The sequence below is a fragment of the Ailuropoda melanoleuca genome, chromosome 2, assembly GCF_002007445.2.
Source record: "Ailuropoda melanoleuca isolate Jingjing chromosome 2, ASM200744v2, whole genome shotgun sequence".
In the NCBI taxonomy this organism is placed as follows: Eukaryota; Metazoa; Chordata; class Mammalia; order Carnivora; family Ursidae; genus Ailuropoda; species Ailuropoda melanoleuca.
Window position 1 is genome coordinate 139947187 of NC_048219.1, and position 23973 is coordinate 139971159.

A 23973-nucleotide genomic window follows, 5' to 3' on the forward strand; every position below is an offset into this window, starting at 1 on the left:
CGGTTAAGCGTCTGCCTTCGTCTGCCTTCGGCTCAGGGCGTGATCCTGGTGTTATGGGATCGAGCCCCACATCAGGCTCTTCAGCTATGAGCCTGCTTCTTCCTCTCCCACTCCCCCTGCTTGTGTTCTCTCTCTCTCTGGCTGTCTCTATCTCTGTCAAATAAATAAATAAAATCTTAAAAAAAAAATCTTAAAAAAAAACTGAACAAACTTTGCTAGTCCAAACATATTTTAATGTAAAAATGAATAAATATAAAAAAGTATAGGCTTCCAGTTTAGATAGCCTACCTCTTTGGAAAGTTACTGACCTCATAAGAAACTATGAATAAATTCCCCATGGTAGGACGAACAGAAAGTAACTTATACTCATATATAAACATAATTAAGTATAGATACAATTGCATAACTAGAATGAAATGTAATGTAAATGTGCCAAAGAGAAGAAAGCACAAAAAATTTATAAAACTTACATGAAATAAGAAAATATTCTGGTTTGGGTAATAACCAGAAGTCTTGGGGACCTAGAAAGTGAGGCAGCACAAGCCAAATTCCTTTGGTGTTGCAGGTCCTTCTAGACCCAGGCCAGCAAGTGGCAGTGGAACTGGAGCAGGGGCAAGCCCACCGTGTGGTGCGCAGCACACTGTATTGTAGGTAGAACCCAGCAAACAGGGAATTCATTATTCTTGAGCTTCCCTGTGTACATGATCAGCTTCTCCCAGCACTTGGAGGAGAGACAACCCTATTAAAATGCCTTCTAAAAAGTTAAAGCTAAATGACTAAACATTAACACTTTGAGGAATGGGGGGGGGGGAACCTATAAGGAAAACGTCAGCTTGCTTATCCAGGAATAGCAGAACTTAATTCTCATTCCAGCATGGGGCTGCTGGGCACCCCGCTCCTTCCACTCTGGGTAGAAAACAAATCCCCAAGTTGCTACTGAGCCAAACTTTAAAGGCCAGTCAGGAAATGAGCAGCACTCCCGAACGGGAAAGACTGGATCAGTGTTTTTTTCTAAAGTAAACAAAAGATCTGCAAAAGTGTTTCCTTGCACTATTTGGCAAGAGAAAGAAGCACCTGGAGAGTGAGTTAGGATGAGAAACCATATAAGAAATGGGAGTAAAACAAGGATGGTTGTAATGAAGCTTTGTCTCGCTAATCTCCAGAGCCCAAGTGTTCTATTAGGAAACAAAGCTGCAAATGAAGAGACAATCAGAAAGCCTGGTTGATTAAGAATACATTCATGGAAAGGAAAAATAGAATAAATACTTCTTCTGGATCCTGAATTTCATCTTTCATTTGGATTTTTAAAAAACTTTAAAAATACCTTCTACAGAGTCAAAGTGGAATCTATACATTAAAATAAATGAGGGCTGTGGAGGAAGAAGTATGAGCAACGAGAAAAGCAATTATCCTTGGAGACAGAAATTTCCGTGCTTCAGTGCAGCACGTGATGCAGGCAATTTCAGCCATTCTCTTTCAGGGGATTTTCAGTGCTCGTTCCAAATGCTGCTTGAGGGGACACGGTCTCAGCTCACCTGAGGGACTGGGGCAGAACTAAAGGTGTATGGAGAGCTATCAGATTCTTTACGTCAAACATTCTGTTCAGTAGGACAGCCTCAGGAGGAAGACAAGTCACCCTCAGGAGACAGGTAAGAGAAATGAGGCAGCAACCACATAGTGTTGCCTGTGTTAAATACATAGCATTAACCACCCCCCCCCCAAAAAAACCAATGCAAATGACTCAATGGCATCTTGTCGGTAATTTTATGAAGTCACACAGTTTTAGCTCTTTCTCCCAATGAAAAAAGGCTTAAGGACTTGAAGGGTGAGTGCCATTCCTCAATGGGTTTGAAACAACCAATCATCAATACAGAAAGATTAACTGAGAAAGAAAATTCATTTCTGCTTTTTCTGCAGTGAGCTAGGAAGTATCACATAAAGGAGCAATAGACTGAAAAAACTGCCAAAGAATTTGTATAAGCATAACAAAACTCATAGTTTCCCTAGACCAAACCCATCAGCCCAAGCAGGAGATGATGCTTGGGGGTGCTTGGGGGCTTTTTAGGAGGCGATCAATGGCTCACTTGATTTGGAAGGCAACATCCAATAGAAAGGCATCTATTTTCTGGGGCCCAGGCTCAGCTTAGTGCCTATCTGCTGGAGAAAATCAAAGATAAAGACGCAAATCCCTGGGAAGCCAGGGACACAGCTAACTGGATGCTATTTGTGACTATTTGAAGTCCATGAGTTCCTCAAGTATTGATTTTTTTTTTCCTCCTTATGAAATGTTAACGTGTATTTTTATTCATTCACCTGCCTCTAGCTCTTCCTTACGAAAGGTTAAGTGGTTGTGAAACCCCATGCACTACAGAATCCAAAGCAGCTGTTTTAAACTCTTGAACAAGGAGTAGTGACTCGTAGCTCCAGGGGCAGCTGAGGGTGGGCTCTCTCTGACCATCTGGAGGTCTGAACGTGCTCGGTCCAGCTCATGCCAGCATGGCTGGCCGAGTTGGGGTCACTGTGCTGGAAGACACTTCAGGGGGTGCTCGAGGGGCTGTGCTCTGAAGCCTCCTGGGCCTCTCCAGCAGGTGCACTTGCATTTTCAGTTTGAGGCTGTTTTTCTTACCCTCTGCAGGCACTCATACACAGAGCTGTTATTACTGGTTACTGCATGCTGCTGATTCATACTCAGAGGGAAAAGTAATTTTGTCTTCAACACCTCTTCCCTGTCGTGTAAGGCATATGTTAATGAAAGACAGATTTTGGCATCCATTCTCCTCTGTAGCTTTGCAGCCACAATATAAGATTCATTATAAATGAAGATGCAACTGTTATTTTACTTCTATTTATATTTATAACAACACCAAAGTCATCTTGCAGGTACCTTTGTGCCTCTCAAATCCCAAACCATATTCCAAGAAATGCTCAACATTTTATGCTTGAATTGGCATTAATGTGGCATTAATGTACATACAATGTTTTAAAATAAAGATGTTTTTACTCATATTTTATTACTGACAATCCTTGAATTCACATATTTTAGATTATACTAAAGCTAAATCCCTTGGAAGACATTTTAAGGGCTTTTTCAGACTGCTTTTTTTCTCCCCCTGTAAGTGAGGCGTGTGCAGGCGATGGGTTCTCAGGCTCTCTCCCTCGGAGGGGAGCCAAGTGGAAGCCTGAAGGGGGTGGGGCGGGAGCAGAAGTAAACATACGCAGAATGCTGAAAAGAACTGATTGAAAGCTTTTGCTTTGTCATTCCCCTCGGTTCCTTTCCTTCTTTTCCTTCCTAGTTTGTAACTGTGGACCAGTGCAATGTACTTATTTCATAGAATCACTGGATCTAGAATGAGCTGTCACCTTGCAGATTGTCTCATCCAGACTCCTACCCATTGCTGTAATTCTCCGCTTGATTCAGGAGCTCTCTTTCTTCTCCAGCAGCTTTCCCAGCAGCATGCAAGCTATCGATTAAAAGTGCGCTGATGAGACTACAGGTTTTGGAATCCGACAGTTGTGGGTCCAAACTGTGGCTCTGCCACGGATTGGTGGTGACATCCTGGGCAAGTTACCCCAAATCTCAGAGCCCCAGTCTTATCTATTAAGTGGTCAGAACAGAAATGAATTCATAGGAGTATGAAGATTACATGAAGTAATAATGTAATATATAAAATATGGTATATAAAAGACTCAGCACTGGTTGCTAAATTAAGAGTAGCTAAGTGGTTCAAGAGGAACCAAGACCTATCTTTCTGATTGACTCAGGTAATACTTTTCCACCGCACCTTACTGTCTTTCTCACAAGGTCTCATAAAACCACTGAAAAAGTTTCTGTTGCAGGAGTACTCTGTATGCTGCCTTGTAGACTGTAAATGTTGGTATTAATAACAATACTTCACATATATTCAGTGCTTTAGAATTTACAACACTTTCACAAGTGGGGGGGTGGGGAATACCCACGCCAACTTGCCGTCTGCTGATGACTGATAGAGGCAGAAAGCAGGAGCAGCAGAGGTTCTGAAAGAGGTCTATTAGTGATGCAAATGTGAAGTTATCTGCACTTGTGAGGAGCATAATAGACATTAAAACCAATTAGAAGTAACAAGGAGTGATATATTCAGGCTTCAGAACTTGGCTTTGAGGAACTGGAAAATGATAGGAATACAGCATAGGACTCTGGGGGCAAGAATTTAATTTACCTGAAGTTTAGCAGTCTAAATATGGGTCAGTTTTCACATACAAACTAGAGTACAGTAATTATTTAGACTCCAGAATGGTAGAAACCTCGATGTGTTCGTATTTTAGAGACAAAGCATATGGAACTGAGTCAAGCAAAGCAAATAATTTCTCAGAAGTCAGCATTAACCGGGTGTTCCAATACGATAAATGTGTCATACTGAATGCAAAACTTTTAGTAATAGAAACTGTTACCTTGACTTTCTTAAAAACTTCTGAAACAGTTCTTCATGTGTGAGAGCTTTACATCTGGAAAATGCTCAAAAGTGAATTTTTAGAAGTAGAGAAAAATGGACGGTGCGTTTTTAATATAGAATATTTCATTGTTTCTGTATCGTAAGAAGAGGAAAGAACATCTTTTTCTGCTAGAAAGAAAATGGTCCTTTTGAAATTCAGCTCCCTCAGAAGATGAAGTTTTAAATCTCAAACTCTGCCTAACTGGTCCTAGCTTTATGTTCATAAGGAAAAAATTAGAATTTCATGCAGCTATCAAATATTTTAAACTAATACCCAAGCAGATACATTTGCAATGCTTCATGATTTTTTAGTATCTATAGGCAATATTCCAAATCAGGTCTTTCTCTCTTTTTTCCCGCCTCTGCCAATAATCTGCATTTTGTCTAGCAGCAAACTTTAAGTAGGGGGCTGATTTAAGTGGGCTAAGCAAGAGAAAGACTGACCAGACAAGGAGAAGACACTGGTAGACATGGCCCTACGGAGCAGCCATGTGGCACAGGAGGTCTATGCAAGACAGAGCCCAAAAGAGCCCAGTTTGTGTCTCACAGTCCAAATTTGGTTGATGTATTTTTGAAGTTTCTAAAGGTTAACTACATGCTATAATACGTTATAGAAAGACACAAAGCTGAATTTTACTGTGCCAGTCAAAAGCCTGGCTTGAATCTGCTACTTGGGACTGAAAGAGAGAGAGTACAATTTACATGTGTGAGAATGCGAGAATGATTTTACCTTCTGTTGTTTTTAAAACCACCTTAGGCCATGATTTTTAAATTGAGACACAAGAAGATCTGCTGGGGTTCCCATAGCAACATTAACTTACCTATCTGCCCTTGTTGTATGTAATAGTTTCACAACTAGTTTGGCTTTTAAATGTACACTTTAATTACGAAATACAACAGAGACAAGAGTCTCTGGCACATTTTAACTTCTGCATTTATTGACTGATGCCATGTTTAAACAGACACCTTGATATCGTACTTCTGAGGAATTGCTACCAAGGCAAGTGTATGCAAAAAACCTTTATGTGGTCTTCCTTGCTCTGATATCTGACCTCACTGCATTCCATTCCATATAGGATGCCTCAATCTCTCTACATATATTTATAATATGCCATGGGTATGATAAAACAGAAACAAACAAACCTCAGATTGCTCCAGACTAGAGACTAGAACCCAATGTGCCCTCTATTCAAGGCTGTCTAGAAGCTGACTCCCCACCCCCATCTTTTCTCCATGATTCCTCATCAGGAATGGCTCAGACCAAACACACTTGTCTTATCTCCATCTTTGGAGAGCATATGTTCAAGGACTAACCTGACACCCACCACCCCCCAGAACCCTGATGCTTCCCGCTTCCTTCCCAGCAGCTAATCTTTCTCGCTCTTTGGAACCGCTATTGCTGCTGCTACCACTACTATGTGACACGCTGTTTGTGACCCGGCAGCATCCCTCCTCTTTTTTTTTTTGACAATAGTGTCTTCATTTTCCTTTGAGGAACTTTCCTCCACTCCATAAATTCAGGTGGCACCATCAATGAAACTGCCCTGCCCCAAACTGTCAAGAGATGAATCCATGACCCAAGTTGGACCAATCACATTCTTCCAGAAAAACTAAATTTTAAGTGATTTCAAAAAGGAAAAATAGTGGCAACTGAATTTTTCCAATGGTGGTCCTTTAAGAGATTATCCATTTCTTCTAGATCTCTGTGGCTCATAACAAAGTCTGCTAGCTGATAAGTTCCCTATTTGAGTACCTGTTTATATATTATCTGAGATCGTGATTTAGAGGCTTGGGATGTACACGTTTTGCTTTGCCAGCCAGATCCTATCTATGCTTTCTGAAGACAGGACTGGATCTGTATTTATTAGTCCATGTAATTTAGCATAATGTAAGTACTCAATATATGTTGTGTAACAAATGAAAAACCAATCTTAGAAACTCCATTTTTACAAAGCCCAATTTGCAAGCCAACTTATATCCTTTTTTGGTAAGGTGGTAAATAAATTTTCAATTGCTACAATTTAAGAATTTTTTTGGGTATAACAGTTGTCTAAAGAGAGCTTACAACAACTTGTACACCTAAGAAAAGCCTGAAAATAATGCTAGCATGGGTCATACTTCCCCAATTTTAGGAAAGGAAAGAGAAACTAAAATTCTATTTCAGACATTAGTCTCTGAATTAAAAAAAAAAAAGTTTTGGCAAAAACAGACAACAACAAAACAAAAAATTCACCTAGGTCTTGTGACTTGCCAGGGAAACAAGGAGTGCTGCCTCTCTGCTAATCAGATAAGAGAGGAAGAGAGTTTAACTGTGTCAGACTAATGCATAAACAAATTTTTTTTACACTTCTAAAAAATGGCAGGGCATGGTTTCTCAGAATCATCTGACTGATATCAGTAATTTAGTCAAATGCTTATAAAATTCACAGAACAAATAAAATGGTTAGACATAATAAACCCAAACAAGCTTGTGCATATTAAGTTTTGAAAACACAGAATATGGTACACTCTTCCAAATCATTTACGAGTGCTTAAACAAAAGCGCTTACCCATGATAAACAGCAGGATATACAAATTCTCTTTCCTTCTGATGGTCCTTTCAAAAATGAAAGATCTATAGAAGTCTTTGTACGGTGTAGTCTTCTGATTTGTACCTTAACATGGTACATACTTCAGCCATGAGAAAGGAGTGAAAATACCAATTTGGAGGTTTTTTGAGTCAAGTGTAATGGTTTCTGGAATTTGCCTTGAACCCACACTCGTTGCATTTTTACTTGTTTTTTCCTATTCACTTGTAAGCGACGATCAACCAGATTTTGCTTCTCGTCTAACCCAGCCTTGCAGAACATATTGTGGACTTCCCCTGTGAGACAAAAATGGCAATCAAATGTATATGTGACTGGGGCATGGTGGTGAGGGAGAGCGGGCAGTCAGGAACAATGGAATATTAATGGAATAACTGACCATCTAAATTTCATTTATACCAAGAAACTCCCTAGTACAAATTGGTTAAGGAAACCTGTGAAACCAAGTGGATTTCTTCTACTTCACAGAAATATACCAAGTATAAACAGCTTAACATAGCAGGCATAAACAGGTATACAATACTACTGGTTGCAGATTTCAATATTTTGAAAGGTGCCCTCTGTTCTGAGTTTTTGTTGGTTTGCAGAGACCCCAAATGGCACATTATAAAAGTATTCACATAAGTCTGGAGAAAATCCTTGAAAGTAGAATTCATTTTAAATGCTGCTTTTTTTTTTTTTTTTTTAATGAGAAGTCACAAGAGATTAGTAATTTTCTATGGACTCTTAAAATCAAGTTCCCTCCTCTCACTGTGGCATGCATTTTTTTCATATCTGGGCTAACAGTGCTTCCAAAATGGAACAGACTACACCTTCGTTTGGGTATAAGGATGAAACAAGTGATTCTTTAAAGCAGTTTCAACTGGAAAAAGATTAAAAGACAAAAAGGCCATTTTCAAGCTTTCACACAGAACAGTTACACTGTGGTTACAGAGTAACCAAAGAGAGTTTTTACAGCTAATTCTTTACCCTTAGAGATAAGCGTACCTTTTGTAAAGAAATATGCTCTGGTACCATCTCCTCGAACATAAAAATTTTCAGATAAGCAATGCCCTAAAAAACATAATTGTGATCAGAGAAACTTAGTATTCCTTAAAACAAAACAAAAACTTGACACAAAATATAAACAAGATGTTCTTTAAAACACAGGGAAAGAATTCCAAACTGAATATACCCTTTTTAAAACGAAGCTGAGTCTTATCATATCTTCCATAGTCCCGAAATAATAGCATTCCTCCGGGTTTCAGTAAGTTGGACAGTCGGTTTACAACACCTTGCATCCTTTGAAAACAAAGCAAGATACTGTCTGCAGAAATCTTGTTTTACATGCCACATTTAACCTTCTTAAAGATAAAATAAGGAAAGCTCTATGGGGCCAAAAAAATCTCACCAAAAACAGAAGGACAACAAAACCAAAAATATTTTGTACAGAAAGGAAAAAGGATACCAAAACTTGCTAAAGGATCAGATTCAAAAGACCTGAAGTATTAAGTAATCACCCAAATGCCCAGAGTGGTGACCTCTCAGAGCTGGATATATATGACAAAGCTGCACTGCAGAACTGCATAGATGGTTCCTGGTGTTTCTATCAAGTTAGGGTAGTTTCAAGGCAGATAAACACTGAAGTCGCCTCATCTTCTTGCAGGATAAAAAATACGGTGGAGCCATCCCAAATTGCACATATCTAAAAGAGATCACGTTTCCTCCAAAACTAGCTCTTTCTCCTTTATTTAGTTCAAAGGTACCATCATTCACTGAAGTGTTACATCTCAGAGATATCTTTAACCCCTTTTCTTTTCCTCCTCTTTCACTAGCCTCTCCACAACCATTTGGTCATCCAATTCTAGGTTTTCTTTTTTAAAATGATGCTTTGTCTCCTTTCTGTTTCCCTTTGGTAGTCTTTTAGCACCAGTTGCTACCTCCTTAGGCCTGGAAACAGAATACTTCCTAACATCCTTTATTATCCTCCCCCCCCCCACCCCGTTAATTCTCCTTGCCTATCAGGGAGGATTTATTCTGCTTAAAATGATGGTTTTGTCAAATCATCCCTTTGCTCAGAAATGTTCATGATTTTAATCCATAGGATAAAATCTCAGTTTCTTAGTTGGGCCCTTAAGATCTCCTACAACTGGCCTCAATCTCTCCAACATCTTTCCCACCACGGCCTGATGTGAAGCATCAACTCTGACCAAACTGTTACATGCTTGGCTCTGAAGCAGTCCATGCCTTTGTTCACGTGGTTTCCCCTCAGAGAATTGTCTCGTTCTTACTTTCTGCCTATTTAAATTCTATTCACACTCCAAGCCCCAGCTCAATACTGGGAAGACTTTACTTTCTATTATTTATTCTTTTCATCTGGCTCCCAATCAAATATGACCCCTTGTGACTGCTCTTGACTTAATGTTTTTGGTTAAATGTTCATGGTCTTATGTGTGATTATGGGTCAGAGATGGCAAAGATTTCAGATCTCATATCAATGCCGAGTGACTGACTCTGGCTGCCTACAGAGCTCACTGGGAATGACAATCAGGGTACAAAATCAGTTATGACTGTCTGCCCTGAGCAGAGAACGGTAAATGGCAGCCTGGGTGCTGAGTTCCTGCCATCTCTGCCTTATCCACACTACTTAAAGCTTCTAGATTTTCTTATTTTAAAAATGAGGAGTTTGCATCAGATAATCTGTAAATTCCTTCCAATTAAAACACTGTTCAGTGTAATAAAGGAGTGAAAAGCCAGATTTATGTCAGGTTATGAAGGAAGTAGATAGTGAGAAATGAAAGTAACTATGAAAACAAGATACAAATATAACAGAAAGAGGTGGCATAATTAGATGAAATGCTCTTTTAAAAAACTGGAACATAAGTACACGAAAGGGAAAAAAGAAAAGTATTTTTCCTTGTTTATTTTGTTATTGGTTATTTTCACACTGTGTTTATGGCCTTAGGCTTTGGCAATTAAAGAAAACCATATCTAAACCTTAAAATATTCACTTTCAGGATAAATGCCTTACGTACAGAGAAAAATATCTTTCTGCAATTACTACTAAAACAAGTATGAAACATAAAAGCAGAAAAACAAAGAGCTAAATATTTCAAAATGCAGCCATCTCCCTCTGCAAATCCTTTCTTCCCAACTACGCTTTAACATCTGGGGTTGTGGGTGAAGGCCAGGGTGGGGAGCTGCTTTTCTTCATCAGCCCATCTTGCTTGCCTCAGTGCCAAGTTCCAGAACCAGTTCCTGAGGACTGCAGGTGGGTGTGGGCTGGGGAAGATGGACAAGAATGGGAGAGGACCCCCCCTTTTCTTTCTCTATCTGTCTTGGGCCAACTTTGCTATCCTCATCTACCTCTAGATGGAGGGCGAGGAAAAGGAAAAGAAGAGATTAAAAAAAGGAGTATTTATTGATTGCCTACTCGATGCTTGGATCTGTGGTAAGCATATTGTACTTTCTTTTATTTCGGTGATAAGGACAATTAGCTCTTCTTTTGTACGCTCTTGGGGTTTACTCCCCTTTAAGCTGGGACCCCCAGACTCAAGGTCTAGCAGAACTGCTTGCCATTCATTTGTGCATGGGTTTTCCAAGCTGGCAAGAAGCCACTTTTCTAAAACTTTCATAGGGCTGAATAGATCACCACAGTCCCAAATGACCCTAAAGATACTGTCTTTCCACTTACTATTGCCCTCCTTCTACTCATTCACCTTATTTTTAGATCACTTCCATATAGGTAAGAAAGTGGCTAGGGACATGATACATCTGAATTTATTTTATAATAAATAAATAGAATGAACATACTATAGGATAACAGTAATCTTTCCATGACATCTGCTTCCCCTTCTTCTTAACATTCAGTGCAAATCATGAGAAAATACATTATCTAAACTAATTTCAAGTAGTGTTTTTGTGGTCTTTTTGGAATTTAAACATTTCCTGTTATAGGTGTCAGATAGAAAATCTTGTTCTCTATCCACCTACTCCATCCTTTTAACTATTCATTCTTTTAACTATGAAACACAATACATAGACGACATCTCTCTACCAGTACCTGAATGATGCCTATATTCTAAACAGTTTAGCAGAAAGACACAGATTATAGAAACTGGGAGGAAAAAGTAGCTTCATGGAATGTGATATATCTCACCAGGTGCAAAAATATGTTTCATTCAGATTTAATTTGTCTTTCAACAAGCAATCAAAGTGCTCATCTCTAAATGAGAAGTAAAAGGACTGTAAAGGGTCCTAGTGAGTTTGTAATTGCAAAGGAAAAAGCACACGTTAACTCAGTTTCTTTGGGAAAGGGTCACATTCATCAAAGACTGGTTGATGCCAAATCTGTATCTACCAGCAGAGGAACTTTTCTGGGGCTGAATCTACTACCACAGCAGAAAACCCAATTTTAAGAAAACTTACAAATGCACAATCCTTGATACCACATGTGTGCCTTAATACATGAGGTGGCAGAATTTTAAGAGAAGTGATCATTTTAACGGCTGGTAATATCTCTTTCTGCTTCCTCTCTGGACAAAAGGTATGTTGATTGTTTCAAAACATTGTGTGAACAAAAAATTTAAGTCATAAATATTTAAATGATGGCACTAGCCAATCTTTTTTTTTTTTTTTAAAGATTTTATTTACTTGACAGAAATAGACTGCCAGCGAGAGAAGGAACACAAGCAGGGGGAGTGGGAGAGGAAGAAGCAGGCTCATAGAGGAGGAGCCTGATGTGGGGCTCGATCCCAGAACGCCGGGATCATGCCCTGAGCCGAAGGCAGACGTCCAACAACTGCGCCACCCAGGCGCCCCGGCACTAGCCAATCTTAGACTACAAAGGTCCAAGGTTAATCTGGCAAATCTTGAGTACCCCTAATTCCCTGGAAGACTTCTTTAAAACAAATTTTTTAAAGCCCATTGACAGACCGGTGTGAAACCAAACAGATTCACAGCCCACCTCTTCACGAACATTCAGTAAGATGCTAAATCAAAGATGTTTGTTTCTGATCACCAAGTACAATTTCCCTCTTGGGAGTCTATTAGGCTGTTCTGAATTTGTAATTTCCTTGAAGCACTGTCACTTTTAATAGGTATGTGTCTTGCTGGAATATGCTCACTTCACTCTGACAGTGATAGAAAGCTCACTAATGAAGCAGTTTTACCAGTTTCTTTCTCAAAGTCTGAAGAAAGGAAAAACTGCATTTAAAAGGCTGCATGTTCTACACAGTGTAGTTCTAAATAATAAATTCAAAAATTGTCACTTTTTTTTTGATAGTTCTGAAAACCACGACTGATAAAGGGGCTTTACACGTTTGCTTTGCCCTTTTGTCTTCGGTTACCTGTCAGGATGAATGGAAGAGAGCACAAAGACAAGGAGAATGACGTCCAGGATCCCATCTGGAAAAGGGTAGGGTAAGCCCTCATCACAGACGTCATGAACAAAGGCACAACACTGGGCTGCTCTGTAGGACGAGTGCAACTATCATGATAAAGGAATAAAAAGGAAAAAAGCCGTTAGCAGACTTCAGCATTTTTCTTAAAATAAAAAGGTCAAACTTTATATTTCTCCCTAGTGCCTTTCCTCTGTAAATCTGAATGCACTATATTTCAGATTCAGTATTCTGTTAGTTTATTTCAAGCTGCCATAAAAAACTAAGTCTTGCGCTTGGACTCGATAACAAATATTCTTCACAGTCCCTCTTTAGTTAAAAAGAGTAGGGCAGGCCTTTGAGTCAGTAGGCAGCGCTGTTGGAAGCGTACCCAATGCTATTTCAGAGGCACTGAAATGGTCCTCAGCTCTCTCTCCTACTGCTTGCTCCATGCCTCCTTTGACATAAAATACAAATATCCTCTACTACACAATCAAAAATTAGATAATGGTAATGATTGCACAACTCTGTAAATATACTAAAGTCACTGAATTGTATATTTAAAAATGGTGAATTCCATGGTATGTGAACTGTATCTCAACAAAGCTGTTATTTAAAAAAATTAGAGTACACACACACACACACACACACCTGCCTACAAAACAACACCAGAAGGATATACACCAAAATACTAACCTCAATTCACCACAGGACTCTCAGAAGTGTGATTATAGGTGAATTTTATCTTCCTGTTTAGGCTTTTCAGTATTTTAGAAAATGTCTACCACAAATAACTATTAACGCTTAATATCAGAAATTCAGTTCCATGTACTGGCTACACATTGCTGTTAGGAGACTTTCCATTCCTTTTCCATCTCTAAAAATACTTTTTGCTAAGGTAATGCTTACTAGCTTTTGGGATTGGTGAAACAAGTCCAGGCTCCCCACTGCTTTCCCAACAGTCTAGGACAGTTTACATTTGTATCATATGCCTTCTCAAATTTTTTTAACTTTAAAATTTTTAATTTAATGAGTGCCTCCTATGTGTCAGACTGTGTGTAAGGCTCTAGGGACATAAATATGAATAAGATTACCTTGTAGGGGGCACTTAGGTGGCTCAGTCGGTTAAGCGTCTGACTCTTGGTTTCAGTTCAGGTCATGATCTCAGGATCCTCAGATCAAGCCCCATCCTGAGATCAAGCCCTGGGTTGGGTTCCACACTGGGTGTGGAGCCTGCTTAAGATTCTCTCTCCCGGGGAGACTGGGAGTTGGTTGAGTGTCTGACTCTTAGTTTCAGCTCAGGTCATGATCTCAGGGTTGTGAGACTGAGCCCTGCACTTGGCTTCACACTCAGCGGGAAGTCTGCTTGAGATTCTCTCCCTCTCCCTCTGTCCCTCCTCCAGCTCATGTGCAGGCTCTCTCTCTAAAATAAATAAATAAATCTTAAAAAAAAAAAAAGATTCTTTCTCCCTCTCTCTCTTTCCCTCCACTCTTGAAAAAAAAAAGATCACCTTGTAGGAGCTATTGACCTTTCTAGATGTACCAGTGCCTTCAACTTTATCTTAAATTCAAAACAACTTCTATCATTTTAGGGTGTATCTTAGGCATCAGCTGATGATATGATTCCCAGAAACAGGAAAAGCTCAGTTAAGAATGGGCACAGATAACATGTGAAACATTTCAAAATTATCACATCAGCAGCAAATAAATTAGATCCTTACCTGGCTCTCTTTAAAGAAAATATGAGACATACCTTTACGAGCTCCACAGCTCCAGAAGCAAAATCACAACAGTAAAGAAAGGACTCTGGAGCATTCCTAGGAAAATGGAAGCAATATTTAAATCTAGAGTTCAGCTATGCTCAGGTTACAGAAGAAAGGAAACTGTAGGCTTGAACTTGTTAAAAAAAAGTATTTCTTTAATAGAATTTTGGATGACACCTGGCTTGTTGTTTCTTCTCTTTAGATGTTGTTCGTTCTCTATAATAGTGTATGGGTGCCTTCATGTTGCTTCTAAAACAGTACTGTCTCAAATATTTACCATTAATTACAGGGTAACTTTCAAATTCCTGTCCTGGTTTTGAAATTCTACATTATGTGAGCCTACCTGCCCTTACATTCCATCATACTCTCACATGGGAAACCTCCAAAGCCATCCATCATCATTGCTCCATCTTCCTCCTGATCCCCTCACCTCACCACACTCTTTCCAGGAAGGCCTGTAGCTCCTCATAGCTTAATCAAGTTCTACCCTTGTGCAAGGACTCTCAGACCCTTGTGTCCTTGGTGCTTCAGTCCCCTTTCTATGTATACAACCCATTTGGTTCTTGGGCCTCTCAGAGAGGCTCTGATACCCCTAATGGAATAGAAATATATACATATATATTACGAGCATGTAAATACAACTTCTAAAAAAGAATAAAACACTAATATATTAATTTTTTTCAAAGTATGGTCATTTATTAAGCTTCATGTATGTACCAATCATTAGAATACATGGTAGTAAATGAAATTGTCTAATAAAATAGTAAGAGCATAGATTTTGGAGCCAAATAGACCTGTGTTTAAATCCTGAATTTACCATTTATTAACTCTGTGAATTTGACTTAACTGCTCTAAGACTCAGTTATTTATAAGTAAAATAACTGAGTTACTGTCATTTTTTGGCAGGGGACGTTTATCCATATGAAAGTCTTGAGTAGTTTTAATTGGCCTCCACTGAACTTAGACAAGTTCTATTTGGCCTTTACCTGAAATTCAGTAACAATGTCTGGACCATGGTAACTCACGGGCACACACATACTTTGAATTTTGTGGGCTAATGCCCTTCCTTATTATCCCTCGTATGCTGGTATCAAATAATTCTTGCATCATGTTACTTAATACCATGTCTGAATCACAGAAAGAAATTGGTATATCATTAAACAATAATTATAACTATGGTCCTTGCTCTTGTGGGTTTTATAGCCTACCTGAGGACAGGATTGGTTTTATATAGCTTCTATAACGTTGTGGATAGGGCAGAAGGGTAAATAGTATAAGGGCTTAGAGATGGAAGTCCTATGTCAGGGATGAGAAGCAGAGTTGATTCCGAGAGCTAAAACCAGTATGTAGCAGGATATGCAAGTGGGCCTTAAAACACATAATTAGAACTTCTAATTTAGTTCAGGAGACTTTTCAAGCAAGGAGGACTACTAAATAAATATGAAATAAAGCACAAATATGTATTCCACAAACAAAATCTCACCCAGGCTCACATTATACTCTTAAATGCTACCCATTGATGGATACTACATTCATGTATAACGCATTCATTCTGTGGCATTGGGGATTAACATTCTATTTAAGATCAGTTAAAATATGATGAATAGGATTTGGTTATGACTTGCACTGCTTGCCATTTTCATCTGTCCTATATAAAAAAACAGCGCCTTACTGCAGCTGATACCCCTACCGTTTCCTACGAAATCCATATATTTGTGACCCCCTAACTTGCTGGGTGGTAACATGTGTTCAAAATTTTCTCAGGAAGCACTCAGATGCATATAGCCCTACGTGATAGGATGGCTAAGGGCAAGGGTGGAACCAAACTGCCTGTGGTTTGAATCCTGGCTCTACCACTCAGTTGAGGATCTTGGAATAGTTACTTAATTTCTCTGTAACTCCATTTCCTCATCTATAAAGCAGAGATAAATATGGCATCTAAGGTCATTGTGAGGATTGAAGGGATTCATATAAGTTTCCAGAAAGATGCCTAACTCAGAGTAAGCACCTAATAAATGTTAGTCATTATAATTGTTGTTGCTATTGCCATTATTATTATTATTACCACCATATTATTATTATAGGAAGATCTGCCTCTGTTGTCTAGGAACTTAAAAACTTAAGAACTTATCACAGTTCTATAAAAACTTCCATATAACCCAAAATGCTTCTCTGGATACTAGCACATCTACCTGATTATAAAAAATGCAGTCAACCTTTGGGCAGTGGTTACTAAACACCCACAAGATACAGAATAGTCTAGTAGCTAAAGGAAATCATGTGCCATCTGCCATGTTTCCTACCAGGACGGCAGCATGACCTCTGGGATTGAATTCCCACTGCAACGGCAGCCCAAGTTGAAGTCTTGTGACCACCCAATAACTTTCCAGAGCTTTTCTGTAAAATCAGCTGACTGCCTTGGCCCTTCTCCCAGCAAGCAGGTGTAAATATCACTACTACCACCACACCATTAAGCACTCTCTTGGCAGGGGTTAAGCATTAAATGATCCTTGGAGAATGATATGACCTCTCAATTCCAGAGGTCTAATTATGGTAAAATATTCAGAAAATGTAAAACATTAATCCTATACTCTCCAAAAGTAATAAAATATAATTTCTTAGGTGGGGAAAAAAGTCTAATTCTCCCTTTGGAAGGCTAATAATCACTGGTTGCCTTTTAAAGATGAATTAATTATCTTAGGTTATCAAGCTACAATGATTAAAACAACAACAACAACAACAACACAGAGCCAAGAAGTATCAGGGAGTGAGGAAGTAAGTGCTTGCAACTATCCATTGGATGGAGAAGTAAAGAGGGAAAAATAGAACTAACAAGTGGGAATTCAGAGACATTAGCCAATATATGTTGAGCTCTATCTGTATTACACTATTAGGCTACCTGGAAAATCAGATTAGGGTAAAATATGCTTTCTACTTCAAGGAATATAAATAGTGGTTGGAGAGACAAGACTTAAAGAAATGATATGCTAAATAATACCTTGCGATGAGTCATAAAGTAACACATTATCAATTGCCAAAGTAGTAAATTTATGTATACTGTAAGTTCAGAAATTACTGGGGTGAAGGAAACTGGGTATGTGGTATAAAAGAGCAGGAAATACTGGCCCAGAAATGGGGAAGAGGGAATACAAAGAAAATAAATACAAAGAGAGAAAGGCGATTCAGAACTGCAAATTTGCCACCATCACTTCTGCCTGGCCACTTCAACTGGTAATCTAATGGTATTAGGAAATTACTATTTATTATGTTAGGTTTAGAATAGTAATGAAGAATGTACTGATATTTTTTTGGACCTACATCATAAGTATTTAAAAATAAAGTGTCATGATGTTGGCATTGTGTTAACTGTTAAATTGAGGTGGTGGGTATATGAGAATTCACTGTATTACTCTTTACCTTTCTGAATGCTTTTACATTTTCACAAGGAGAAGCTAAAAAAAATAGCATCATTAAAATGTAAAATACACATAGAGAAAAGACTGAGAGGAATTAAAACAAAAATGCTGACAGCAGCTATGTTAGGATGATGGGGATGATGGGTGATTCCCACCCTCCTTTCCTCTAATGGAAATGTTCTGCAATGTGCTCATGTCAATTTTATAATAGAAAAATAATGTGAAAGCTATTGTGTAAACTTGGAGACAAAAAAAAAAAAAAAAACAACAACAAAGACCAGCCATAGGTAAAAGGTGCTAGAAAAAGCTTTGTGAGGAGTGTCATCTTCATCATGGAAATACCACAACATATACGTGAAGCAGTGAAGAGGAGAACACCTCTGTCCCTACCATCTATGTCTGCTTTTTTGTCTTAGGGTTAGTTGCTGTCACCTCTAAACAATTTCAAGAGTAGACACAATCATTTGACAAAGGGAGGTCTTATACTGGGTGTAGCCCCAGAAGTGATGACAAAATAAAATAAGGGTTAAAGTATAAGCTTTAAATTCAATTCTCTGTGTAAAATGGCACCACCATACCTGGAGGAGCAAACAGATCTCTGAAGTTTAGCAATTCACAGCTTAGTGGAAGAGTCAAATCTCTTGCTCTTTTCTTATTCTCTCATCCACACACACACAAGCTTAAAAAATTACTTCAACCCATAACACTCTTTTCAGAGTAATTCCTAATTCACATAAAATTAGACACTAAGACTAAGACAATTCTTTTGAAATTTGTTTAAGTCATTGTTTATATGCGAACAAGAATACTACTGGCATATACATGACATTTTTCCAGAATTTCTCAACGCCCCATATATATGTAAAATTTTGCAAGAGAAAACTTTAAAACTCACTGTAAAGTGTTCAAAATTGGAAAAACACTATTTCCAGCTCCACAGCCAACCTAAGAAATCAAAAGAATAAACAAATATCATGAAAACCAGGTTAAATTTTCCTCACCAATGTTAGATTGTTTTATTTTCAAAAACTAGGAAAAAATGTACTTGGATCTCTGTGTTGGATGGTTTCCTTCCTTCCTTCCTTCCTCCCTTCCTTCCTTCTTTCCTTCCTCCCTCCCTCCCTCCCTCCCAACCTCTCACCCTCTCTCCCTTTCTCTCTTTCTTTAAAGATTTTATTTATTTGACAGAGAAAGAGAGCACAAGCAGGGGGAGCAGGAGAGGGGAAACCAGGCTTGACACTGAGCAGGGAGGCCAATGTAGGGCTCGATCCCAGAACCCTGGAATCATGACCTGAGCTGAAACAAACGCTTAACCAACTGAGCCACCCAGGTTCCCTATAGGTGTCCGAAGGTTTTCTAAATTCAAAAGCAAGGGCGCCTGGGTAGCTCATGGGGCACCTGGGTGGCTCATGGGGCACCTGGGTGGCTCAGTCATTAAGCCTCTGCCTTTGGCTCAGGGTGTGATCCCGGCCTTCTGGGATGGAGCCCCACATCAGGCTCCTATGCTGGGAGCCTGCTTCTGCCTCTCCCACTCCCCCTGCTTGTGTTCCCTCTCTCGCTGGCTGTCTCTCTCTGTCAAGTAAATAAATAAAATCTTAAAAAAAAAGAAATAAAAATAAACTCAAAAGCAATGGAGTAAGTCACAAGAATAATAATGACAAATTTAACTATGAAAACATTTAAAATTTTTTCACAACAAAACTCAAACCAAATTAAATGGTGACCAACACACTGTAAAAAAAATTGGTAATAAATACAGTAGAATGGTAGAGTTTGCTTAAAAAAATAAAAGATAAATAAGCAAAGAAAATAAATAGAATACAAAAGAAGTGCAAATAGCTCCTAAACATTTGAAGAACTATGTGACCTAGTTAACAATCAAAGAAATGCAAATCAAAACGAGGTACAATGTTCATCTGTCAAAGAGGAAAGCACTTAAAATAAGAATTTTTTAAAAAATATCTTATTTATTTATTTATTTGAGAGAGAGAGAGGGAGAGAGCAAGAGTAGGGGTGAAGGGCAGAGGGAAAGGGAGAAGCAGACTCCCTGCTGAGGAGGGAGCCCAACACGGGACTCAATCCCAGAGCCCTGGGATCATGACCTGAGCTGAAGGTGGACGCCTAACCAATTGAGCCACCCAGGTGCCCCTAAAAATATGAATATTCTATCCCATGAGGGTATGATGAAACAGACATACAATGCCATGAATTGGTATTAATACAACTTCTTAGAAAGTGCTTTGGCAATATATTTAAGGGCATTAAATTTTTAAAATAAATTATGAGCCAGTAAATCTAACCCAAGATAATAAAAGGAAATACAGAAAAATCTATACCCAAAGATATTTTCTGTAGAAAACATGAAAACAATTTAAATGCCTAGTATTGTAAAAACAGATAAGCAGATTAAAGTACTTTCCATAGAAAAACATTTTGCAGCCATGAAAATATTTATAGAGAATTTTTGAGTTAGAAAAAACTGCTTTGGTTGCTTATGTTATAATGTTAAATAGAAACAAAGCAAAACTCCAAAATACAGGTACAGTATAGCTCAACTGTATAAAATAGTATAAACAAAAGGAGAAAAGTCAGTAAAATGTTAAGTGTGGTTAACTCCCTTGTATGTGGGATGGTAGATAATTTTATCTACTCTTTAGCAAACTCTCTAATCAATATATATTACCTTTATAACCAGAAGGAAGAGATTTATTTTTAAAAATAGAAAGTCAAGGTCTATACTGGATTACAGCTAATTATATATCTCACTTATTTCTATTTCACTTAAAAAGGGTTAATAACAGAAAGAGATAGCAATTAAGGCCAAAACTTTATTGGTATTTAAAACTGCCTTCAAGTTAAAAATGAAAACAAATGAAAAAAAAAATTAAAATCCAAACTTAGAACCTGATGATAGACATGAGTCCCTTAAATATTTTTAATGCACAGAAGTATGCTGAACACTTATTTAGTTAGATTTGATCATTTTTCCCCTAAAAAAATCTGGATTATTAATAAAGACATATAGAATATACATTTCAAAGTTATTTGCCACCTCCCATCTTCGCCCCGGCTGGACAGTACCTCTAGGATTCTGAAAGTGGCGTTGCTACCAGGAAACAATTCTGTCTTCAGAGGTCCTTTTCTGTGTTCTTTAGAGTCTAGGTTGGAAAAATGCAATGCTGCTTTGCTTTGACTATCTGAGGAACCACACCTTTCCTCATGATTTTTTTCTTGAGGCATGGTAGGGCGGTGCATTCTTGAGAAACCATCTGCAGCACTAGTTTTTGCATGATCCCAGGATAATTCTCGCAACTTCTGTTCAGTTTTCTGATCAACTGGAATAATTTCAGGAAATTCCCTCAACAGCCAGTTACGATCCTTGAAAAACTTATTCTTATGAATCTTATAAAATGTGTCCCAATATTTACTAGCTTCATCCTCATACTTAACTAAAATAAAGAGGGAAAAAAAGATTTATTTTACTATGAGTTATGTTTACTATTAGTTACTATTTTAATAACTATATTTGATACTATTAAATATATTACAGACGTTATCATTTATAACAATTACATTTATTATTGAATAATTTTAATATTAGAGTTTTTATTAATCTGATTTTTTTTCCTCTTACAGGTTAAAACTAGAGTACTGATTCTCTCAAAATGTGTTAATGTGTGGGGTATTAGGTCCTATCCCCATAAATCTGCTTCTGCCTTAATCGTTTGGCCAATAAATTTTTGTGAGGAATATAATCATTGCAAATTACTTTCTATAGTCTAAATCTTGGATTCTTAATAATCACATTTTCACCAATAACCTGTAGGGCTCTTTATCATCTTAAGGAAAGGACACCTCATTTTTAAATTTCTCTATAAATGCAGTTTCAACACGACGAATATCTTATGCAAATTGATAATCAGAGAGGAAACTGCAGAATTATAAATGACATAAACTTAGAGCCAGAACTGCCCTTTGAAATAATCTATTCCAACTCCCTTGTTTTGCATTTGAACAATGAAAAGCACAGAGCTATGAACCCACTTGTTCCAGGTCCTGGAGCCCTGTCACAACAGAGCCAGGACTCCTGGAATCTAGGGGCCATCCCATTCTTCCCCTACTTCCAGAGGAATCTCTTCCTACTGACATTTCCTAGTATGAAGCCTTAAAGAAATATGCCTTTTTAAAAGACATTTGCATTTTATGATGTCCCTTAGATTTCCCTGGTCCCAGGGTCAGGGTTAGGTCAACAGTCTCAGAACTTCAGACAATTCTTAGTTTTCTGCCTCTTTTTATTGTACCTTAAATTAATAAAATAATTAATTCACTCACTCCTTCACTCAACAAACATTTCTTGGTCACTACTATGCACCAGGCCCAATCCCTGGGTTAAGAATTATTCTCATCCAATATAGACACATGACATTTTTAAAGTGCTTTCAAAGAATAAAAAAGGCCTTCCATTGATATAATTTCAAGATTTAATGATGGGTTAAAAAGCAAAGTGTAGAATAGTATGTCTATGACACAATCATCTGCTAGGAAAAAAAAGAAGATAAAGAACACGTGTGCATATACAGAAACATAATGCATGTATACATATACTTACTTGTATATGTGCAGAATACTTCTGGAAGGAAAATCACATAATCAGTAATACCAGCTGCCTCTAGGAAGGGGAACTCGGTGGCTGGGGGCCAGGGTTTGTAAAAGAATTATTTGAATTTTGATCTGTATGAAATAACTACTCTCCAAATAAATTAAATTACAAATAAAAACAATGGACTCATTTCTTTCATAATTTTAAAGAAATCCCAATCCTCGGATCAAGCAGTTGCCTGAAGTCAGGTTCATTTTTCTTATAGAATCTTGTATAGTTTTCCTTTTCTTTCCGTTTTTATCTTTATGGCCTTGTACATGGATCTCCACCCATCTGGCCACAAGACTTCCTTCCCATCAAGGCTGAATCGTATCTGGCAGCAGCACTGCTATAAAGACAGAAACTCCCTTCTGTATTTAAGGTCTGAGAAATGAAAGTAGATCTCTGTAACAAAAGAATTATGTGAAGTTGAAGTACAAAACATGCTCACATCTGCACTAATGGAAGGAGGCCATTTACGGTTAATCTAAAAATGTTATATATTATCTTTAAAACAGTTCTATCTCTACTTTTAAGAACTGGAGTGTACCTGTTATATACTGTGTGAGAAAATAAAACAACATTCTGAAATCAGATTCAGGAGGAATTAGGAAACTATCAAATTTCCCCAGGGTCTTCTCACACCTTCTTCCTTTTACCTTAAAAACTCTGTTACTCTATGCTGGTAAAAAAAAAAATTTTGTTTAATAAAAAGCAACCACCTAAGAAGAATTACATTTAGTCAAATCTCTAGTATCTGAGTTTTCAATACCAAGCTACTGTGAAGTGAGTTTGAACCTATCACTAACTAGAATGTAGTATTACACCTCGATTAATTTGTGGAAATATTTCCCTAGAAATTAAGTGGGGGGAAGGGCATAAATAGCAGGACCGCAACTTGAAAGAAAAGATGTTCATAGCAGTGCTATTTAAAATAGGAAGAGGGGCGCCTGGGTGGCACAGCGGTTAAGCATCTGCCTTCGGCTCAGGGCGTGATCCCGGCGTTGTGGGATCGAGCCCCACATCAGGCTTCTCTGCTGTGAGCCTGCTTCTTCCTTTCCCACTCCCCCCGCTTGTGTTTCCTCTCTCGCTGGCTGTCTCTATCTCTGTCGAATAAATAAATAAAAAAATCTTTAAAAAAATAAAAATAAAAAATAAAAAAAAAAATAAAATAGGAAGAAGTAGGAAATAACTTAAATACTCAACAACATAGCAATGACCAAGCAAGACACGCAGGTCAAAGCAGAGCAATTTTCCGTAGCAATTAAAATTTAAAGGATAATGGTATTAACAGAAAACATTCACACAGACTGGTCTATACACTGATTGTAACTCTAAAATTTATTTTATACTGATTTATAATAATCAGATGAAAATTTAGAGCGACGATAATAATGTAATGATTATTAGGTAGTTCTTTCTTTTATAAACGTTTATTTGTATATTACACACAAAAACAGAATCTTAGTTGAATGCTTCATTCAACTTGCCTATGGAGTCTCATTTGATGAGGGTTGAATAAGGTTATCTCTATGTTCAATGTCTAAGAAGTCTATGTACTTTCTTATTAAACCCCATGAATTTATGGAGAACACTGAACAGTTTCAGTTCTACAAACAACAAAATCTTGGATCAGATTGCTATCTTAAATATGAGGCTGTGCTACCACCGTTTTAATTTCTACAGCTTATAAAGAAGGTGAATGTGCAGCAAGGTGACTGGAATCTGGTTCAGGTTCCAAATA

The 23973-nt window shown here is 38.0% G+C and overlaps 1 protein-coding gene across 4 annotated transcripts in view; it reads right to left on the reverse strand.

Annotated features, from left to right (window-relative positions):
• Positions 1 to 2829: 2829 nt before the first annotated feature.
• METTL8 (methyltransferase like 8) overlaps positions 2830 to 23973 on the reverse strand; it is an 83320-nt gene continuing 62176 nt past the window's right edge. For 2 of the 4 annotated variants that reach the window (XM_034654728.1, XM_034654727.1), the window contains 8 exons: positions 22200 to 22280; positions 20672 to 21039; positions 18486 to 18535; positions 14165 to 14228; positions 12382 to 12521; positions 8229 to 8335; positions 8042 to 8107; positions 2830 to 7332 (listed from right to left, as the gene is read on the reverse strand). In XM_034654728.1, coding sequence (XP_034510619.1) covers positions 7142 to 7332; positions 8042 to 8107; positions 8229 to 8335; positions 12382 to 12521; positions 14165 to 14228; positions 18486 to 18535; positions 20672 to 21039; positions 22200 to 22280 — 1067 coding nt within the window. In that variant the 3' untranslated portion in view covers positions 2830 to 7141. The remainder of the gene's footprint in view (positions 7333 to 8041; positions 8108 to 8228; positions 8336 to 12381; positions 12522 to 14164; positions 14229 to 18485; positions 18536 to 20671; positions 21040 to 22199; positions 22281 to 23973) is intronic. The other 2 variants (XM_019804512.2, XM_011230648.3) reach the window with 2 other exon arrangements.